The 16,260-nt window shown below is 37.5% G+C and overlaps 1 protein-coding gene across 1 annotated transcript in view; it reads left to right on the forward strand.

Annotated features, from left to right (window-relative positions):
- Positions 1-668: 668 nt before the first annotated feature.
- The window catches only part of ddc (dopa decarboxylase), a 43,297-nt gene continuing 27,705 nt past the window's right edge, over positions 669-16,260 (forward strand). Inside the window, exons 1-6 of the mRNA XM_079836256.1 lie at positions 669-780; positions 7,553-7,761; positions 10,699-10,812; positions 11,107-11,226; positions 15,470-15,604; positions 15,969-16,112. Coding sequence (XP_079692382.1) covers positions 7,561-7,761; positions 10,699-10,812; positions 11,107-11,226; positions 15,470-15,604; positions 15,969-16,112 — 714 coding nt within the window. The 5' untranslated portion in view covers positions 669-780; positions 7,553-7,560. The remainder of the gene's footprint in view (positions 781-7,552; positions 7,762-10,698; positions 10,813-11,106; positions 11,227-15,469; positions 15,605-15,968; positions 16,113-16,260) is intronic.

The following is a 16,260-nucleotide window of genomic DNA, read 5'->3' on the forward strand; positions in this document are numbered from 1 at the left end:
AGATTTGGCAGACATGCAATTATCTCTGTTTTATCACTAATCTTTATATTATGGATTTATTGACCACGTACATTAATTAATGGGTGGCTATATCTGTCTTCAATATGTGGCTTTTATGGATAGCTTTTCAAATAGTGTTTCTGTTCTATAGACTTTGGTTCCTGTGCTAATTCACTCAAGATGTGAGAGGGAAACCTGTGATCTAATTCAGATCTAATGACTAACTTTACAAGAAAACACTTTTATTCCACCATACAATATATTATTGGCATAGTGTTGAGTCATTTCGATGAGAAATAGCAGTAAACTGTACAGAGGCACTTCAGATGCCCCTATAACTGCAAAATAATATAGTTCCATAAATTATTGACCAGGATAATTTGTGAGATATTGTACGTTAACCTTTTTTCAATTTCTATTATTGTTATAAAGTGATTATTCAGAGTGTACATTACAGTGGGGGGTAGCAATTTTTATGTGGACTTGTATTGGTCTTTATGTCTGTAATTGTATTAGTGTTTGTGGAAAGTGAACAGGTTCTCATTAACTCCTTATGAATCAGCTCCTTTTGCCCTGCCTGTGTGCGCTGCTCTGAATGAAAGCCTCGTTCTGATTGGCCGTCTGAACGGTGGCAGGGCTGATAAACCCCCAGGCTTCCCTGCTGTTCCACATCACTCTGCTTTGCTCTGTGTGTATGTGTTTACATATGTGTGTTTGAAACAAACAGAAAGCGTGTGAGGACCGACGAGAGGGACAAATCTTCTTTTTTTGCCTGACACTGTAAGTACATTGAAAGCTATTAGAGGAAAGAGAGAGTTATTATGAGCGTAACACTTGTTGAGCATTCAGAACACAGTCCAGGTTCAAGGTCCAAATATTAAAGGATTTTGTCTGGTTGATGAAATGCATAACTACTGAGGTGGATTGTCTTTTCTTTCTCTTTCTGCATTGTGTTTCTTATTATAAAGCATGTTGAGTTTAGTATTAATTTTAAAAAATGTCACCGTGCCAGTTAAATGTAATCAGCAGACTTTAGATTTTACTCCATTTTTACAACACATGCTTCAGTGCAGCGTGACATGCCATAAAGATATCTCCACTTGACAAACCATAAAGTGCTTTCTAAGGTGCCCGTGGCTTTACAAATCAAAACCAGATTGATTATTAATTCAAGCTTTTATATGCAATTGTTCTTTACTTAAAATTGGTTTAGGAACATTAGGATAATGATTGATCCTAAATGTTTCTTTGCATTTGCTGGTTTGTTTGTCTTCAGAAGTATTCTTAAGTTTAATTAGCTTTAATGTTCATTTACGACATACAGGAATGTATAGTAAAAATGCTTACAAAAATACAAATATTAATAAAAAATGTTTCCATGGTATGTCCTCAAATAGCAAATTATGTTTGTACACATGTGCAAAGATGTACAACTAGTATAATAGTACTTACTAGTACGTGATCAAAACGACCAGCCACCTTCTGGATGAGTCATCACTTGAACACACACACACACACACACACACACACACACACACACACACACACACACACACACACACACACACACACACACACACACACACACACACACACACACACACACACACACACACACACACACACACACACACACACACACACACACACAAACACACACACACACACACACACACACACACACACACACACACACACACACACACCTCAATCCATTTGCATTATGTGGATAAGGGTGATGAGATAACAGGCCTACAAATAATTAATAGTAGTCGCTGTCACCAACCCTGCTGATAGAACTCTTTTAGGACAATGCTTTCACTGATATATTGCAGTTTCTTTCTGTTATACGTGCTCTATTCAATTCCAATTTAAGGTCAAATTTAACCAATGGACTACATGTGATTGTGTGAGGAAAATCAGTGTAAGAAATTTGTAAAATTAGGAAATGTGATGCAAATGAGCTGTGCCAGCATTCTGTTCAAACTTTTGGTTGGAAAGTTCACATCATTGTTCATTTTTTATAGTATGTATTTGGCAACCTGTGATGTTCTTATCAGCAGAATATTGCTACTCATGTGCAGGGATAATGATTGATTATGGTTTAACACATTTTTGTTTTTTTGTTTTTTTCATATTCACACAAATAGAATTCATTTGTGTACTCTGTATGAGGTGCATTCATTATATGACAAGATATGCTGGAAGGTTATTTGCGTTTACTAAAACTTAAACTATTTCAAACATTTTTGTTAATAAAATTAAAGCTATAATTGATTTAAATAAAGCAATATTACATTGGCAGCTAACTGAAATAAGTTTTTGTTTAAAAAATAAAATAAATAACTGGTGAAATAATGAACTAAAACTAAAATTAAAGCTGAAATAAAAAATTAACCCCAAATATTAATATTTCAAAAACTGAAATGAAACTAAAACGACAAAAGCACATAGCAAAATTAAATAAATATTAAATAAAAAAATAAAGTTAAATAAATGAAAACTGAAAATATAAAAATAAAAGCTAATTCAAAATATTAATAAAAATATGGCAACACTTTACTTTACAGTGTCTTTGTTACACGGTACATGTAGTTACTTTAGTAAAATAATCAAATTGTCAATAATAATAATGCACTATAAATGATGCATAATTACATTCTACTACCCCTAAACCAAACCCTAATCCTAATCCTAAACCTATAGTAAGTATATGTAGTTAATTATTATAAGTACTTAGATGTATAATTACACTGTAACACAGATACCTTAAAATAAAGTGTAACCAAAGACTATAAGAGTAATAATACTAAAAAATAACACTGCTAGGCTGCAGGATTTTTTACTGATCATAATTCTTAAATTAAAAAATAAAAATACTCACCGAAACGAATGTATTGTTGAGGATTTGCTATAATTATTGAACATGTGTCCTTTGGCTCTAGTTTTCCTGTTAAGATACTGAGAGTCATGTTGTCCATGAAAATCTCAATCACACTATAGCTCTCCTCATTTGAGAACAATGAGAAGAACCTATACATCAGATTGACTTTTATTCTTCCCACTGAAAGACTCTAGTCAAGTCAAGTCAAGTCAAGTCAACTTTATTTATATAGCGCTTTTAACAATGTAGATTGTTTCAAAGCAGCTTTACAGTGTTAAACAGGAAAATAATGCAGCATAATTTTATTCAGCTGTATAGCCATTCTGGAAAAATTTCAAGTATCATACAGTGACAGTGTGGGCTTTAGATCAATAATTTGATCAGTAATTTAGTTTAAATGGTTAATTTAGTTTATTATTTAGATGTATTTCGATGTTTAGTTGAAAAATTTAGTGTCCCCAACTGAGCACGCCAAGCCAGAGGCAACAGTGGCAAGGAAACCAAAACCCCATTAGGTGACCTAATGGAGAAAAATAAACCTTGGGAGAAACCAGGCTCAGTCGGGGTGCCAGTTCTCCTCTGGCCAATTAACAAACAGCGTATTATTATTATTATTCTGGCAGTTTTACAGCTCGGAGGTCATAATAGATCAGAATATTCGAGGGACCGGGGGCAACATGCTGGAGACGGGTTTATTGAGGATGATGTTGATTAAATAATTATTAAAGTGCAATATTCGAATGATCGGAGGCAACACGCAGGAGACGGGTTTATTGAGATGCCGTGTCGATGAGGCAGTTTCAGGGGGAGTCTAATCACGGTCTCCCAGACACTTCAGGGTCCTGTGTTGGTCTTCTCTGGGCGCAGGTCCACCATCAGATCTGGATACGGCCCGGATCCAGCTGACTGCAGTAAACCTCGGGATAAAACAGAGAGACTAACATTAGCGTAGATGCCATTCTTCTGATGATGTAACGAGTACATCAGGTGTTATGGGAAGTGTTCCCGGTTCCGGCTGACCTAGTTAATGCAGCCTAACAATCATTTCATTGAAAAAGTGTTTTATGTGTATGCCACAGTAAAGAGATGTGTTTTTAGTCTAGATTTAAACTGACAGAGTGTGTCTGCTTCCCGAACAATGTTAGGAAGACTGTTCCAGAGTTTAGGTGCTAAATAGGAAAACGATCGACCGCCTACAGTTGATTTGGATATTCTCGGTATGATCAACTGGCCAGAATTTTGAGACCGCAGTAGACGTGATGGAGTATAATATGTTAAGAGCTCGCTCAAGTATTGGGGAGCTAAACCATTTAGTGCTTTGTAAGTAATAAGTAAGATTTTAAAATGTATGCGATGTTTAATAGGCAGCCAGTGCAGTGTTGACAGAACTGGGCTAATATGGTCATACTTCCTGGTTCTAGTAAGAACTCGAGCTGCTGCGTTTTGGACCAGCTGGAGTTTATTTATTAAGCGAGCAGGGCAACCACCCAGTAGAGCATTACAATAATCTAACCTTGAGGTCATGAACGCATGAACTAACTGTTCAGCATTTTGCATTGAGAGCATGTGCCGTAATTTAGATATATTTTTAAGATGGTAGAAAGCAGTTTTACAGATGCTAGAAACGTGGCTTTCAAACGAAAGATTGGTATCAAAGAGCACACCCAGGTTCCTCACTGACGACGAGGACTTGACAGAACAGCCATCAAGTGTTAGACAGTATTCTAGGTTACTACTTGTGGAGCTTTTTTGTCCAATAATTAAAAATTCAGTTTTTTCTGAATTGAGTTGCAGGAAATTACCAGTCATCCAATGTTTTATATCAGCTATGCATTCCGTTAATCTTGTGAATTGGTAAGTTTCTTTAGGGCGTGAAGAAATATAGAGCTGAGTATCGTCAGCATAACAATGAAAACTAACGCCATGCTTCCTAATGATATCTCCCAGTGGTAGCATGTACAGGGTGAAGAGTAGCGGTCCTAGCACTGAGCCTTGCGGTACTCCATACTGAACTTGCGATCGGTGTGACATATCTTCATTTACTACTACAAACTGATAACGGTCGCATAGGTATGATTTAAACCATGATAATGCAATTCCACTAATACCTACATAATTTTCGAGTCTATTCAAAAGAATGTTGTGGTCGATAGTATCAAATGCAGCGCTAAGATCGAGTAACACTAATAGAGAGATACAGCCACGATCGGATGATAAGAGCAAATCATTTGTAACTCTGACGAGAGCAGTCTCAGTGCTATGATACGGTCTAAATCCTGACTGGAAATCCTCACAGATACCATTTCTTTCTAAAAAGGAACATAATTGTGAAGACACTGCCTTTTCAAGTATTTTTGACAGAAAGGGTAGATTTGAGATTGGTCTATAATTGACTAAATCTGTAGGATCAAGTTGCGGTTTTTTAATAAGTGGTTTAATAATTGCCAACTTAAAAGTTTTCGGTACATATCCTAATGACAAAGATGAATTAATGATATTAAGAAGAGGATCTATGACCTCTGGTAGCATCTCTTTTAATAGCCTAGTTGGTATAGGGTCGAGCATACATGTTGTCGATTTTGATGATTTAACGAGTTTAGCCAATTCTTCTTCTCCTATAGCAGTGAATGAGTGTAATTTTTCCTCAGTGACACTACAATGCTCTGTCTGATGTGATGCTGTATTAGATGGCTGCATGGTTAAAAAATTTTTCCTAATATTATCAATCTTACATGTGAAGAAGTTCATAAAGTCATTACTGCTGTGCTGTTTACAATCATCAGAAGTTGAAGCTTTATTTTTGGTTAATTTAGCCACTGTATCGAATAAATACCTTGGGTTGTGTTTGTTTTCTTCCAAGAGAGTTGAGAAATAAGAAGATCTAGCAGTTTTTACAGCCTTTCTGTATGTGATCATGTGCTCTTTCCACGAATTACGAAATACCTCTAATTTTGTTTTCTTCCAGCTGCGCTCCATTTTTCTGGCTGCTGTTTTAAGGGCTCGGGTGTGCTCGTTGTACCACGGCGTTGGACTATTTTCTTTAATCTTCTTTAAGCGCAGAGGAGCAACTGTGTCTAAAGTACTGCAAAAGAGAGAGTCAATAGTTTCTGTTGCAACATCGAGTTCTTCTATACTATCTGGGATGCTGAGCAGATGATACTGATGAGGGAGATTATTTAAAAAGCAATCTTTAGTAGCGGCAGTGATTGTCCTGCCATTTTTAAAGCAAGGGGGCGGCTTTGCAACCTTAGCTAAATTAAGTATACATGATACTAAGTAATGATCTGAGATGTCATCGCTCTGCTGCAGAATTTCAACGGTATCAACATTTATTCCATGTGACAATATTAGGTCTAAAGTATGATTATGGCGATGAGTGGCTCCTGACACGTGTTGCCTAACTCCAATAGAGTTTAGTGTGTCTTTAAATGCTAATCCCAATACGTCTTTTCCGTTGTCAACATGGATATTAAAATCACCAACAATTAGTACTTTATCTACGGCCAGTACTAACTCTGATAGAAAATCAGCAAATTCTTTGATAAAGTCTGTATTATGCCCAGGTGGCCTGTATACAGTAGCTAACACAAATGTTGAACGGGTTTTATCATGTACACTACATAGCGTTACATAAAGCACCAAAACTTCGAAGGAATTATATTTGAAACTAGACTTCTGAGTAATACTGAAGATATTATTATAAATTACAGCAACCCCTCCCCCTTTACCTTTCAGACGCGGCTCATGTTTATAACAATAATCTTGGGGGGTGGACTCATTTAAGGTAATGTAGTCGTCAGGTTTTAGCCAGGTTTCTGTCAAACAGAGCACATCTAGATTATTATCTGTAATAATATCATTAACAATAAGCGCTTTTGGGGAAAGGGATCTAATATTCAGCAACCCAAGCTTTATCAATTGTTCATCTGTATTATATATTTTGTTTATTTGTTGGACGTCAATTAAATTTTTACTGTTGAATGGTTTTGATGTTTTTTTGTATTTACTAATTCGGGGAACAGACACAGTCTCTATATGATAATATCTAGGTGAAAGAGTCTCTATGTGCTGGGATTTATCTGACTCCGGTAACGTGAGACAGCTAGCAGACGGTCGGTTTAGCCAGTTTGTCTGCTTCCTGACCTGGGCCCTAGTGAGTCAAGGTTTAGCTCTAAGACTATGTGCCAGATTACTAGAGAGAAGAGCGGCACCACCCCAAGAGGGATGGATGCCATCCACTGCTTGGGGCGGCAGTGGTTCAGTGGTTCATGTAGGTTGTCTACAAACCGGAAGGTTGGTGGTTCGATCCCCGGTTCCACCTGACCAAGTGTCGAGGTGTCCATGAGCAAGACACCTAACCCCAGCTGCTCCCGACGAGCTGGATGGCGCCTTGCATGGCTGACACCGCCGTCGGTGTGTGAATGGGTGAATGTGAGGCAATGTGTAAAGCGCTTTGGATGGCCATTGGTCTGTTAAAAGCGCTATATAAATGCAGTCCATGCAGTCCATTTACCATTCTTCAACAGGTCAGGTCTGCCCCAAAAACTTTTCCAATTGTCTATGAACCCTATGTTATTTTGCAGACACCACTTAGACAACCAGCCATTGAGTGATGATAGTCTGCTAACTATCTCATCACTCCTTTCTCTCACTCTACTCCACTTTCAGTCAAAACGATGGACACTGCAGAGTTCCGGAGACGCGGGAAGGAGATGGTGGACTATGTGGCTGATTATATAGAGAACATTGAGAAGAGGCAGGTTTACCCTGATGTGGAACCTGGATATCTGAGGCCACTGATTCCCGAGGAGGCCCCGGAGGAGGCAGAGAACTATGAGGATGTGGTCAAAGACATAGAGAGGGTGATCATGCCAGGGGTGAGTCAGTGTTAACCAGACTGAAGTAAAACTTTGTTTTCAACTGGTAAGATTTGTTTAGGCGTCATATTTTATAGGATGTATCTCTAGATTTAAGTCAATTTATGTACAGTAAATTATTTTAAGTCTAGATGGCTAGTCAAGTCAAGTCACCTTCATTTACATAGCGCTTTTCACAATATAGATTGTATCAAAGCAGCTTCACAGTGATAATAGGAAATTAATGGAAGAGAGATTGCTCTACATCAGCTCTAGAAAAAAAGTTATTGTCCAGCTAAATTAAGTTTTTGATTGATTAATTTCCGTTGTAAATAATCATTAGTTATTTACTTTGGGGCCACTTACACAACACCATTTTCAACCAAAATAGAAAACTCTCAATGCGTTTTGGCCGCTCATCTGCACGGCAACAGCGCCCAGTGGCTTGAGAACGCAAACCCTGAAAGATGTTTTGAAATAGTTTTGAAACGATACCGTTATCCTCTTCGTGTAAACTAAAAAATTTTTTTTTTAAAAAGTGAATCTGTGAGAACGCAGGTCCACCATCTGATAAGGATACGGCCTAGATCCGGCACACTACAGTAAACCTCGGGATAAACAGAAAGACTAATATTAGCATTGAGGCCATTCTTATGATGTAACGAGTACATCAGGTGTTATGGGAAATGTTCCCGGTTCCGGCTGACCTAGTTAATGCAAAACTGATTTGAATAATAGAAATTGATGATGTTCTATGTCTATGCCAGGTTAAAGAGATGTGTTTTTAGTATAGATTTAAACTGACAGTGTGTCAGCTTCCCGCACAATGCTAGGAAGACTGTTCCAGGGTTTAGGTGCTAAATAGGAAAAGGATCTGCAGTTGATTATGATATTCTAGGTATTATCAACTGGACAGAATTTTGAGATCACAATAGACGTTCAAGTCATGGGGAGCTAAACCATTTAGTGCTTTGTAAGTAATTAGTAAGCATTTTAAAATGTATGCAATGTTTAATAGGGAGCCAATGCAGTGTTGACAGAACCGGGCTAATATGGTCATACTTCCTGGTTCTAGTAAGAAAGTGTTTTGGACCAGCTGCAGTTTATTTATTAAGCGTGCAGGGCAACCACCCAGTAGAGCATTACAATAATCTAGCCTTGAGGTCATGAACGCAAGAACTAACTGTTCAGCATTTTGCATTGAGAGCATGTCGTAATTTAGATATATTTTTAAGATGGAAGAATGCGGTTTTACAGATGCTAGAAACATGGCTTTCAAATGAAAGATTGGTATTAAAGAGCACACCCAGGTTCCTAACTGAAGACGGAGACTTGACAGAGCAGCCAAGTCTTAGCATTATTCTAGGTTACCACATGCAGAGGTTTTTGGTCCAATAATTAGAATCTCTGTTTTTTAGAGCTAATATTTTAGCTATTCATCATTTCCACCAAATACTGAACAAGTTAACGTTCAGCGGCAACTACTGTTTATAGACACTGATAATATAAATACTAAGATAAATATGCAACAGATCTGTCTTTAAAATGTGTCTCTATATATATATATATATATATATATATATATATATATATATATATATATATATATATATATATATATATATATATATATATATATATATATATATATATATTTTTTTTTTTTTTTGGTATCTGTTTAACAGAAAATGTGTTAAAGTAAGACAATTACGAAACAAAATTTATTACGCGCATAATACACAAAAATCAAACCATTATTTTGGTCATTTAAATTTTAATTTGTAACACTTTAGTTCACAGTGTCCTTGTTACATGTACATGTACTTACTGTAGTAATAACAGTATATTTTTAAAGATTAAAGGGTTAGTTCACCCAAAAATGAAAATTCTGTCATTAATTACTTACCCTCATGTCGTTCGACACCCGTAAGACCTCCGTTCGTCTTCGGAACACAAATGAAGATATTTTAGTTGAAATCTGATGGCTCTGAAAGGCATTGGCACAATGCACGGTTCACTCTCAAGACCCTTAAAAGGTACTAAAGACGTCGTTACAAAGTCCATCTCACTACAGTGGTTCTAAAATAACTTTATGAATCGGCGAGAATAGTTTTTGTGGGCAAAAAAACCCTAAATAACGACTTATATAGTGATGACGATTTCAAAACACGGCCTCATGAAGCTTCGAAGCGTTATGAATCAGTGAGTCGAATCATGATTCGGATCGCGTGTCAAACCGCCAAACTGCTGAAATTTGGCGATCCAAACTGCTCATTCGACTCACTGATTCATATATATATTCATGATAAAATGTGGCCACATTGAGAGATCCTCAAAGTTTTCTCTCATTAGATGTGCCTTTTTTTGTGTCTGAATCTGATTTAGGAAATGAATCATTAAACTCTGACCTTGGGTCAGAGCAAAGCCTCCTCCACCCCTTTATTTCATAGCTCAGAGGAAAAAACAAACATTTTAATTCAGTTAAAGGTGTTAACCTTCCCAATGTGTCCAATTAGACCAATTTTCCCTTTCAGAAGTCTTGTTTTAATGCTTGTTTAAAAGTGTGTGCTGGAGCTAATGAATGACTCACAATAGGAAAATCCTGCAAGAGAGAGACAGACGCACAGTGCCTCAAGCTCTCTCCTCCGTTAAAAAAACACATGGAATAATTTCATCTAGCCTTCATAATTTCATCTAACCTTTAACTTTCTGAGAGAAAACCCCCAATGTCACTATTTCTGAAGTCATACTCCCAGTTCAAAAAGGTGAACAACAACAGAACAACCAAACTAAATCTGACATATCACAGTCCCCTTACTCTGTAGCTTGGTAACATGTTAAAATACAGAAGCAAATACAGAGGTTGTACAAATGATCTCTTATATATTTTGTTTTTTTTATGAACATTGAATATACATTTAAAACAATTGTTTCTACATATTTACTGCACTGTTTCAGGTGACTCACTGGCACAGCCCCTACTTCTATGCATACTTCCCTACTGCCCACTCTTTTCCTGCATTGCTAGCAGACATGCTGTGTGGAGCCATTGGTTGTGTTGGATTCTCTTGGGTATGTTTTTCTCTCTATTCATCTATCCATGTAGTTTAGGAACCTAAACCTACCTGTCCGTCCGTCCGTCCATCCATCCATTCATCCATCCATCCATCCATCCATCCATCCATCCATCCATCCATCCATCCATCCATCATTGCATCAATTTGTTTAGCCACCTATCTGTGCATCCATCCATCCATCCATCCATCCATCCATCCATCCATCCATCCATCCATCCATCCATCCATCCATCCATCCATCCACCTGCCTGTTCTTGTAGGCTGATTCAGGATTTGTTTTGTTTTGTAGGCAGCGAGTCCGGCCTGTACGGAGCTGGAGACAGTGATGCTGGACTGGCTGGGAAAGATGCTAAAGCTACCAGAAGATTTTCTTGCTGGTACAGAGGGCAAAGGGGGAGGGGTCATCCAGGTGAGATAATTAAGAAAATATTGTTGCTGCTAGTACTGTAAGTTTATTTGTATGGCATCACTTAAAGGGTTTCAATCAGGGGTTATTGGAGAAGATAATTTCTATAAACTGTATATCATTTTTAATTGATGAGACACTGTATTGCCAAAAGTATAGGGACACCCTCCAAATCATTGAATTCAGATGTTCAAATCACTTCCGTGGCCACAGATGTATAAATTCAAGCACCTAGGCATGCAGACACTTCTACAAACATTTGTGAAAGAATGGGTCCCTCCCAGGAGCTCAGTGAATTAAATCGTGGTACCCTAATAGGTTGCCACCTGTGCAATAAGTCCATTCATTAAATTTTCTCACTACTAAATATTCTATGGTCAACTGTTAGTGGTATTGTAACAAAGTGGAAGCAATTGGGAACAACAGCAACTCATCCATTTTAAGTGGTAGTCCACGTAAAATCACAGACCGGGGTCAGTGCATGCTGAGGTGCATAGTGCACAGAAGTCGCCAACTTTCTGCAGAGTCAGTAGCTACCGGGGTTGAGGAGTAACAGAATACATGTAATAGCTTTACGTAATCAGAATACAAAAAATTGGCAACTGTAATTCGTTACAGTTACATCAAAAAACAAAGTAATCAGAATGCAGTTACATTTTGTATAAAATGAGAATACGTTCAGGATTACAATGGTTTAATTTAAAACCAAATAAATTAGTATTTTGACATAATAAGGCCCCGATTAGACAGAACACGTTTTTCCAGTTTGAAAAAGTGAGAAAGAATATATATATCTATATATATATATTCTATATATATATATATATATATATATATATATATTCTATATATATATATATATATATATATATATATATATATATATATATTCAACAAATATATATATATATATATATATATTCAACAAATATATATATATATATATATATATTTTTTTTTACTTTATTACTTACTTAAGAAAGTAATCAGAAAAAAGTAATCAGTAAAAAAGTAATCAGATTATATTACTTTCATATTGTGGTGCTTTAATTTCCGTTACTGAATAGTTTTTTATGAAGTAATTTGTAACTGTAACGGAATACATTTTAAAAGTAACCCTCCCAACCCTGATGGCTACAGACCTCCAAACTTCATGTGGCCTTCAGATTAGTTCAAGAACTGTGTGTAGAGAGCTTCATGGAATGGGTTTCCATGGCCGAGCAGCTGCATCCAAGCCTTACATCACCAAGTGCAATGCAAAGCGTCGGATGCAGTGGCGTAAACCACACCGTCACTGGACTCTAGAGCAGTGGAGACGTGTTCTCTGGAGTGATGAATGCCGCTTCTCTGTCTGGCAATCCGATGGACGAGTCTGGGTTTGGCGGTTGCCAGGAGAACAGTACTTGCCTATACCTTGTGGAAAGACTTCCCAAAAGCGTTGAAGCTGTTATAGCTGCAAAATGTGGGCCAACTCCATATTAAACCCTACGGATTAAGAATGGGATGTCATTAAAATTCATGTGCATGTAAAGGCAGGCGTCCCAAAACTTTTGGCAATATAGTGTATATAACTGTGTGAATGAACATTAACTTTTAAGCATCTGTAGGTCTGCAAAGGTTGATTTATATAATCAAAATGTGTTTTGAAACAGACAACACACATTGCAATATAGAAATGTTGCTTTAAATATAATTACATGTCTGAATTGGCAACAGGATCTTGTGTCAGGTGTAAAAATGAATGTTTCAAACTATTGAAATGCCATACGCTCAATACGTGTTTACGGGTAATTTCTTCAGAACAACAACAAATTTCAAATACATTTCCCACACAACAACTTGTTTGTCATTGATTTCTTCTCTAGGCCCTGACAATTGTTATGTCCAGTAGAAATTGCCTTTTAAGACGTCAGCTAGACATGAGAGGAGACAGTCAGGCAGGCGTGTGTTGAGAGCAGTCTGTGTTCATTTCATCATTATTGATGCAGCAGTTGAGCAGCTGTGACCATTTAGAAAGAGACACAGGAAGCACAGCGTATGGAAAGCCCACTGATGACAGTCGGCTTGATGCTCTGTCATTAGGGCTGCTTTGGAGTGTGTGTCCTTCCCCTGGATGGTTTTGTCTCTGGGCTTTTCAGAGAGCTCACTATGGCAACAAGCATTATTTTCACCGATAGCATGCACTAATGAGGGAGTTTGTGGGTTTTGTAAGCAATGCCTCTCAACAAAGGTGGGCATAGTAGAGAGGGGAGGAGAACAGGTGTAGGCATAAGTAAATTATGCAAGTAAAACTTAGCGTGTAGCATTTGACATTGCAAGTATTGAAGTGCATCACTCATCACAATATTCATTTATCTTAAGTCTTAACCCTGTGAAGCCTGACATATGAAATAAGTCAGAATTTATATATATATATATATATATATATATATATATTAGGGCTGTCAATAGATTAACATTTTTTAATCACGATTAATCGCACCTTTGTTCTGCTCGTTCTCATCATCATCAGTTCTCTCTTAACATTAGGTTAAGTCAGTGTAGCTACTGTTGGAGTAACTGAATAACTCCGGATTGTTGGTTTATTTCGAGTCAGAGGAACTTTCCCAGAATTTAACGGCTTAAAATGGCCTGATCACAAGCAGAGAAGCAGAATCGAGTTAAAGAATTAGAATGGAAATTTCCTCCTACCAGGGTTACAGGTGCTGTAGATGCTCAGTGTGATTGTGATGAAAACTCCAGACTTCTAACATCATCTAACTGTGTGAAAATTATGTTAATGACGCAGCTTCACGTAGTACCTCTGTAATTTATTTAACGTTAATTGCGTTAAATAATTTTAATGCGTTAAGGAATTTAAATTAAGCTCATGGGTTAATATATTTTAACTCAACAGTTAGACATTTAGACAAAATACTAATTTAAAAAAATTTAACATTTTGTCCTCAAATTTGATGTGTTAGAAGCAGGAAAAATGGGCAAGCGTAAGGATTTAAGTGAGTTTGAAATGGACCAATTTGTGATGGCTCAGAGCATCTCCAAAACTGCAGCTCTTGTGGGCTGTTCCGGTCTGCAGTGGTCAGTATCAATCAAAAGTTGTCCAAGGAAGTAACAGTGGTGAACCAGCGACAGGGTCATGGGTGGCCAAGGCTCATTGATGCACGTGGGGAGCGAAGGCTGGCCCAAGTGGTCTGATCAAACAGATGAGCTACTGTAGCTCAAATTGCACAAGAAGTTATTGCTGGTTCTGATAGAAAGGTGTCAGAATACACAGTGTACAGAATACACAGTGTTAAGTATGGGGCTGCATAGCCGCAGACCAGTCAGGGTGCCCATGATTACCCCTGTCCACCTCAGAAAGCGCCAACAGTGGGCACATGAGCATCAGAACTGGACCACAGAGCAATGGAAGAAGGTGGCGTGGTCTGATGAATCGCGCAAATTTGCGTCTGGTTTAAGACATGCATTTTTGGTCAAAAAGGCAAAGTCAATAGCCTGTCAATAAAAGTGTTTTTCCATGTTCGTGGGTTGAAGTGACCCCAATTATGTGATATTCCCAGGAATGCGAAGCTTGAAGCCCTCTTTACACCGCCAGCTGCATGATCTCATGCATTTTCAATGGAGAGCTGGTGACTTCCGGCGACGGTGTCTATTGGTGACAGAATTTAGATGTGTCAAGAAACTTGAGGCACGCAACAAAATAATTTAGAATTTAAAATCCTTTTTGTCATTGAAACAATATTTATTTGCTTTGTGATAACTGACATTTCACTGACATTTTCACTCCAAATTTGAAATTTGTTTAATACTTGAGTTGCCAAATAAATGTGGCAATAGTTTTCCAGGTTATCTAATAAAGTAAACTGAATCATTAGTAATCAGTTTGTGGGTGTGCGCTGTCAGGCTGACAAAGGGAAATCAAAGACAGCTCGTGCCTCTCAATGAGCTGAGGTAATCTTATTGAGGGGTTTCGAGTGGAAGTCTTCTCATTCACTCTTTGAGAACATACAAAACAGAGCTGGAGAGCTAATGAAAATTCATCACCGCTGCATCGCTAGGGCATATTGATTGAGGTTGTTTTGCTCAATGCAATATTCAAGATCAGAGAAATGTTGTCTTAAATAATATTGAACATAGCAATTATGAGAAATTCTGAGAACTGCTCAATATAGACAGCAAATTTTGGTGTACTTGTGCAGACATGTTCAAATAAATAAATAAATAAATGTGCTGTTTGTTCATACAGGGCACTGCCAGTGAAGCCAGTCTCATGGCTCTCCTTGCTGCTCGTTCCAAAATCGTCAAACTGATCCAGGCTGACCATCCTGACCAATCGGAGTCAGATATTACAGCCAAACTAGTCGCCTACTCATCTGATCAGGTGAGACAACAAGCCAAGATGAAAGACTGCTGCAAGGGTATATTTAACCTACAGGACATTTAAACTGGTCTGCAAGGTAATACACATAATTTAACAGGCACTGTGACAACAGCGCCTTTTCTTCTGTAAGGATGAGCGTCTGGGGGTGAGTTGGGATGATTAGCAAGAATTCTCATTGAATGGAAATGTCAAACAATGCAAAAGGGCAACACAACAGTTCTCTCATGTATCAGGATAACAGTGAAGTGCCACTTGTGTGTCTGTAAAAGTATAATTGGACACCATGAAAATTTCAATAATGGTCATGTTTTTAAAAAAATCATTAATTGAGAAATAACATTGCAGTGTTTTGTTGATATTTCAGGCACACTCATCGGTGGAGAGGGCAGGGTTGATAGGTGGAGTGAGGATGAAGAAAATTCCCTCCGACAATAAGTTTTCTGTGCGAGGAGATGCGCTGCAGAGTGTTCTAGATGAGGATAGAGCCGCAGGACTCATACCATTTTTTGTATGTATATCACTACATGCTTCTTTTAAACAGCACACTACTAAAAACAATAAATAAAGCAAATGTTATTATTACTTACTTATTATTTGTATTATTCAACTTATTTTATTGATTCTTGAACAACATTTCTGTCTGAAAATTTTGTTCT

This window comes from Gobio gobio, assembly GCF_949357685.1.
Source record: "Gobio gobio genome assembly, chromosome: 15".
Taxonomy (NCBI): Eukaryota; Metazoa; Chordata; class Actinopteri; order Cypriniformes; family Gobionidae; genus Gobio; species Gobio gobio.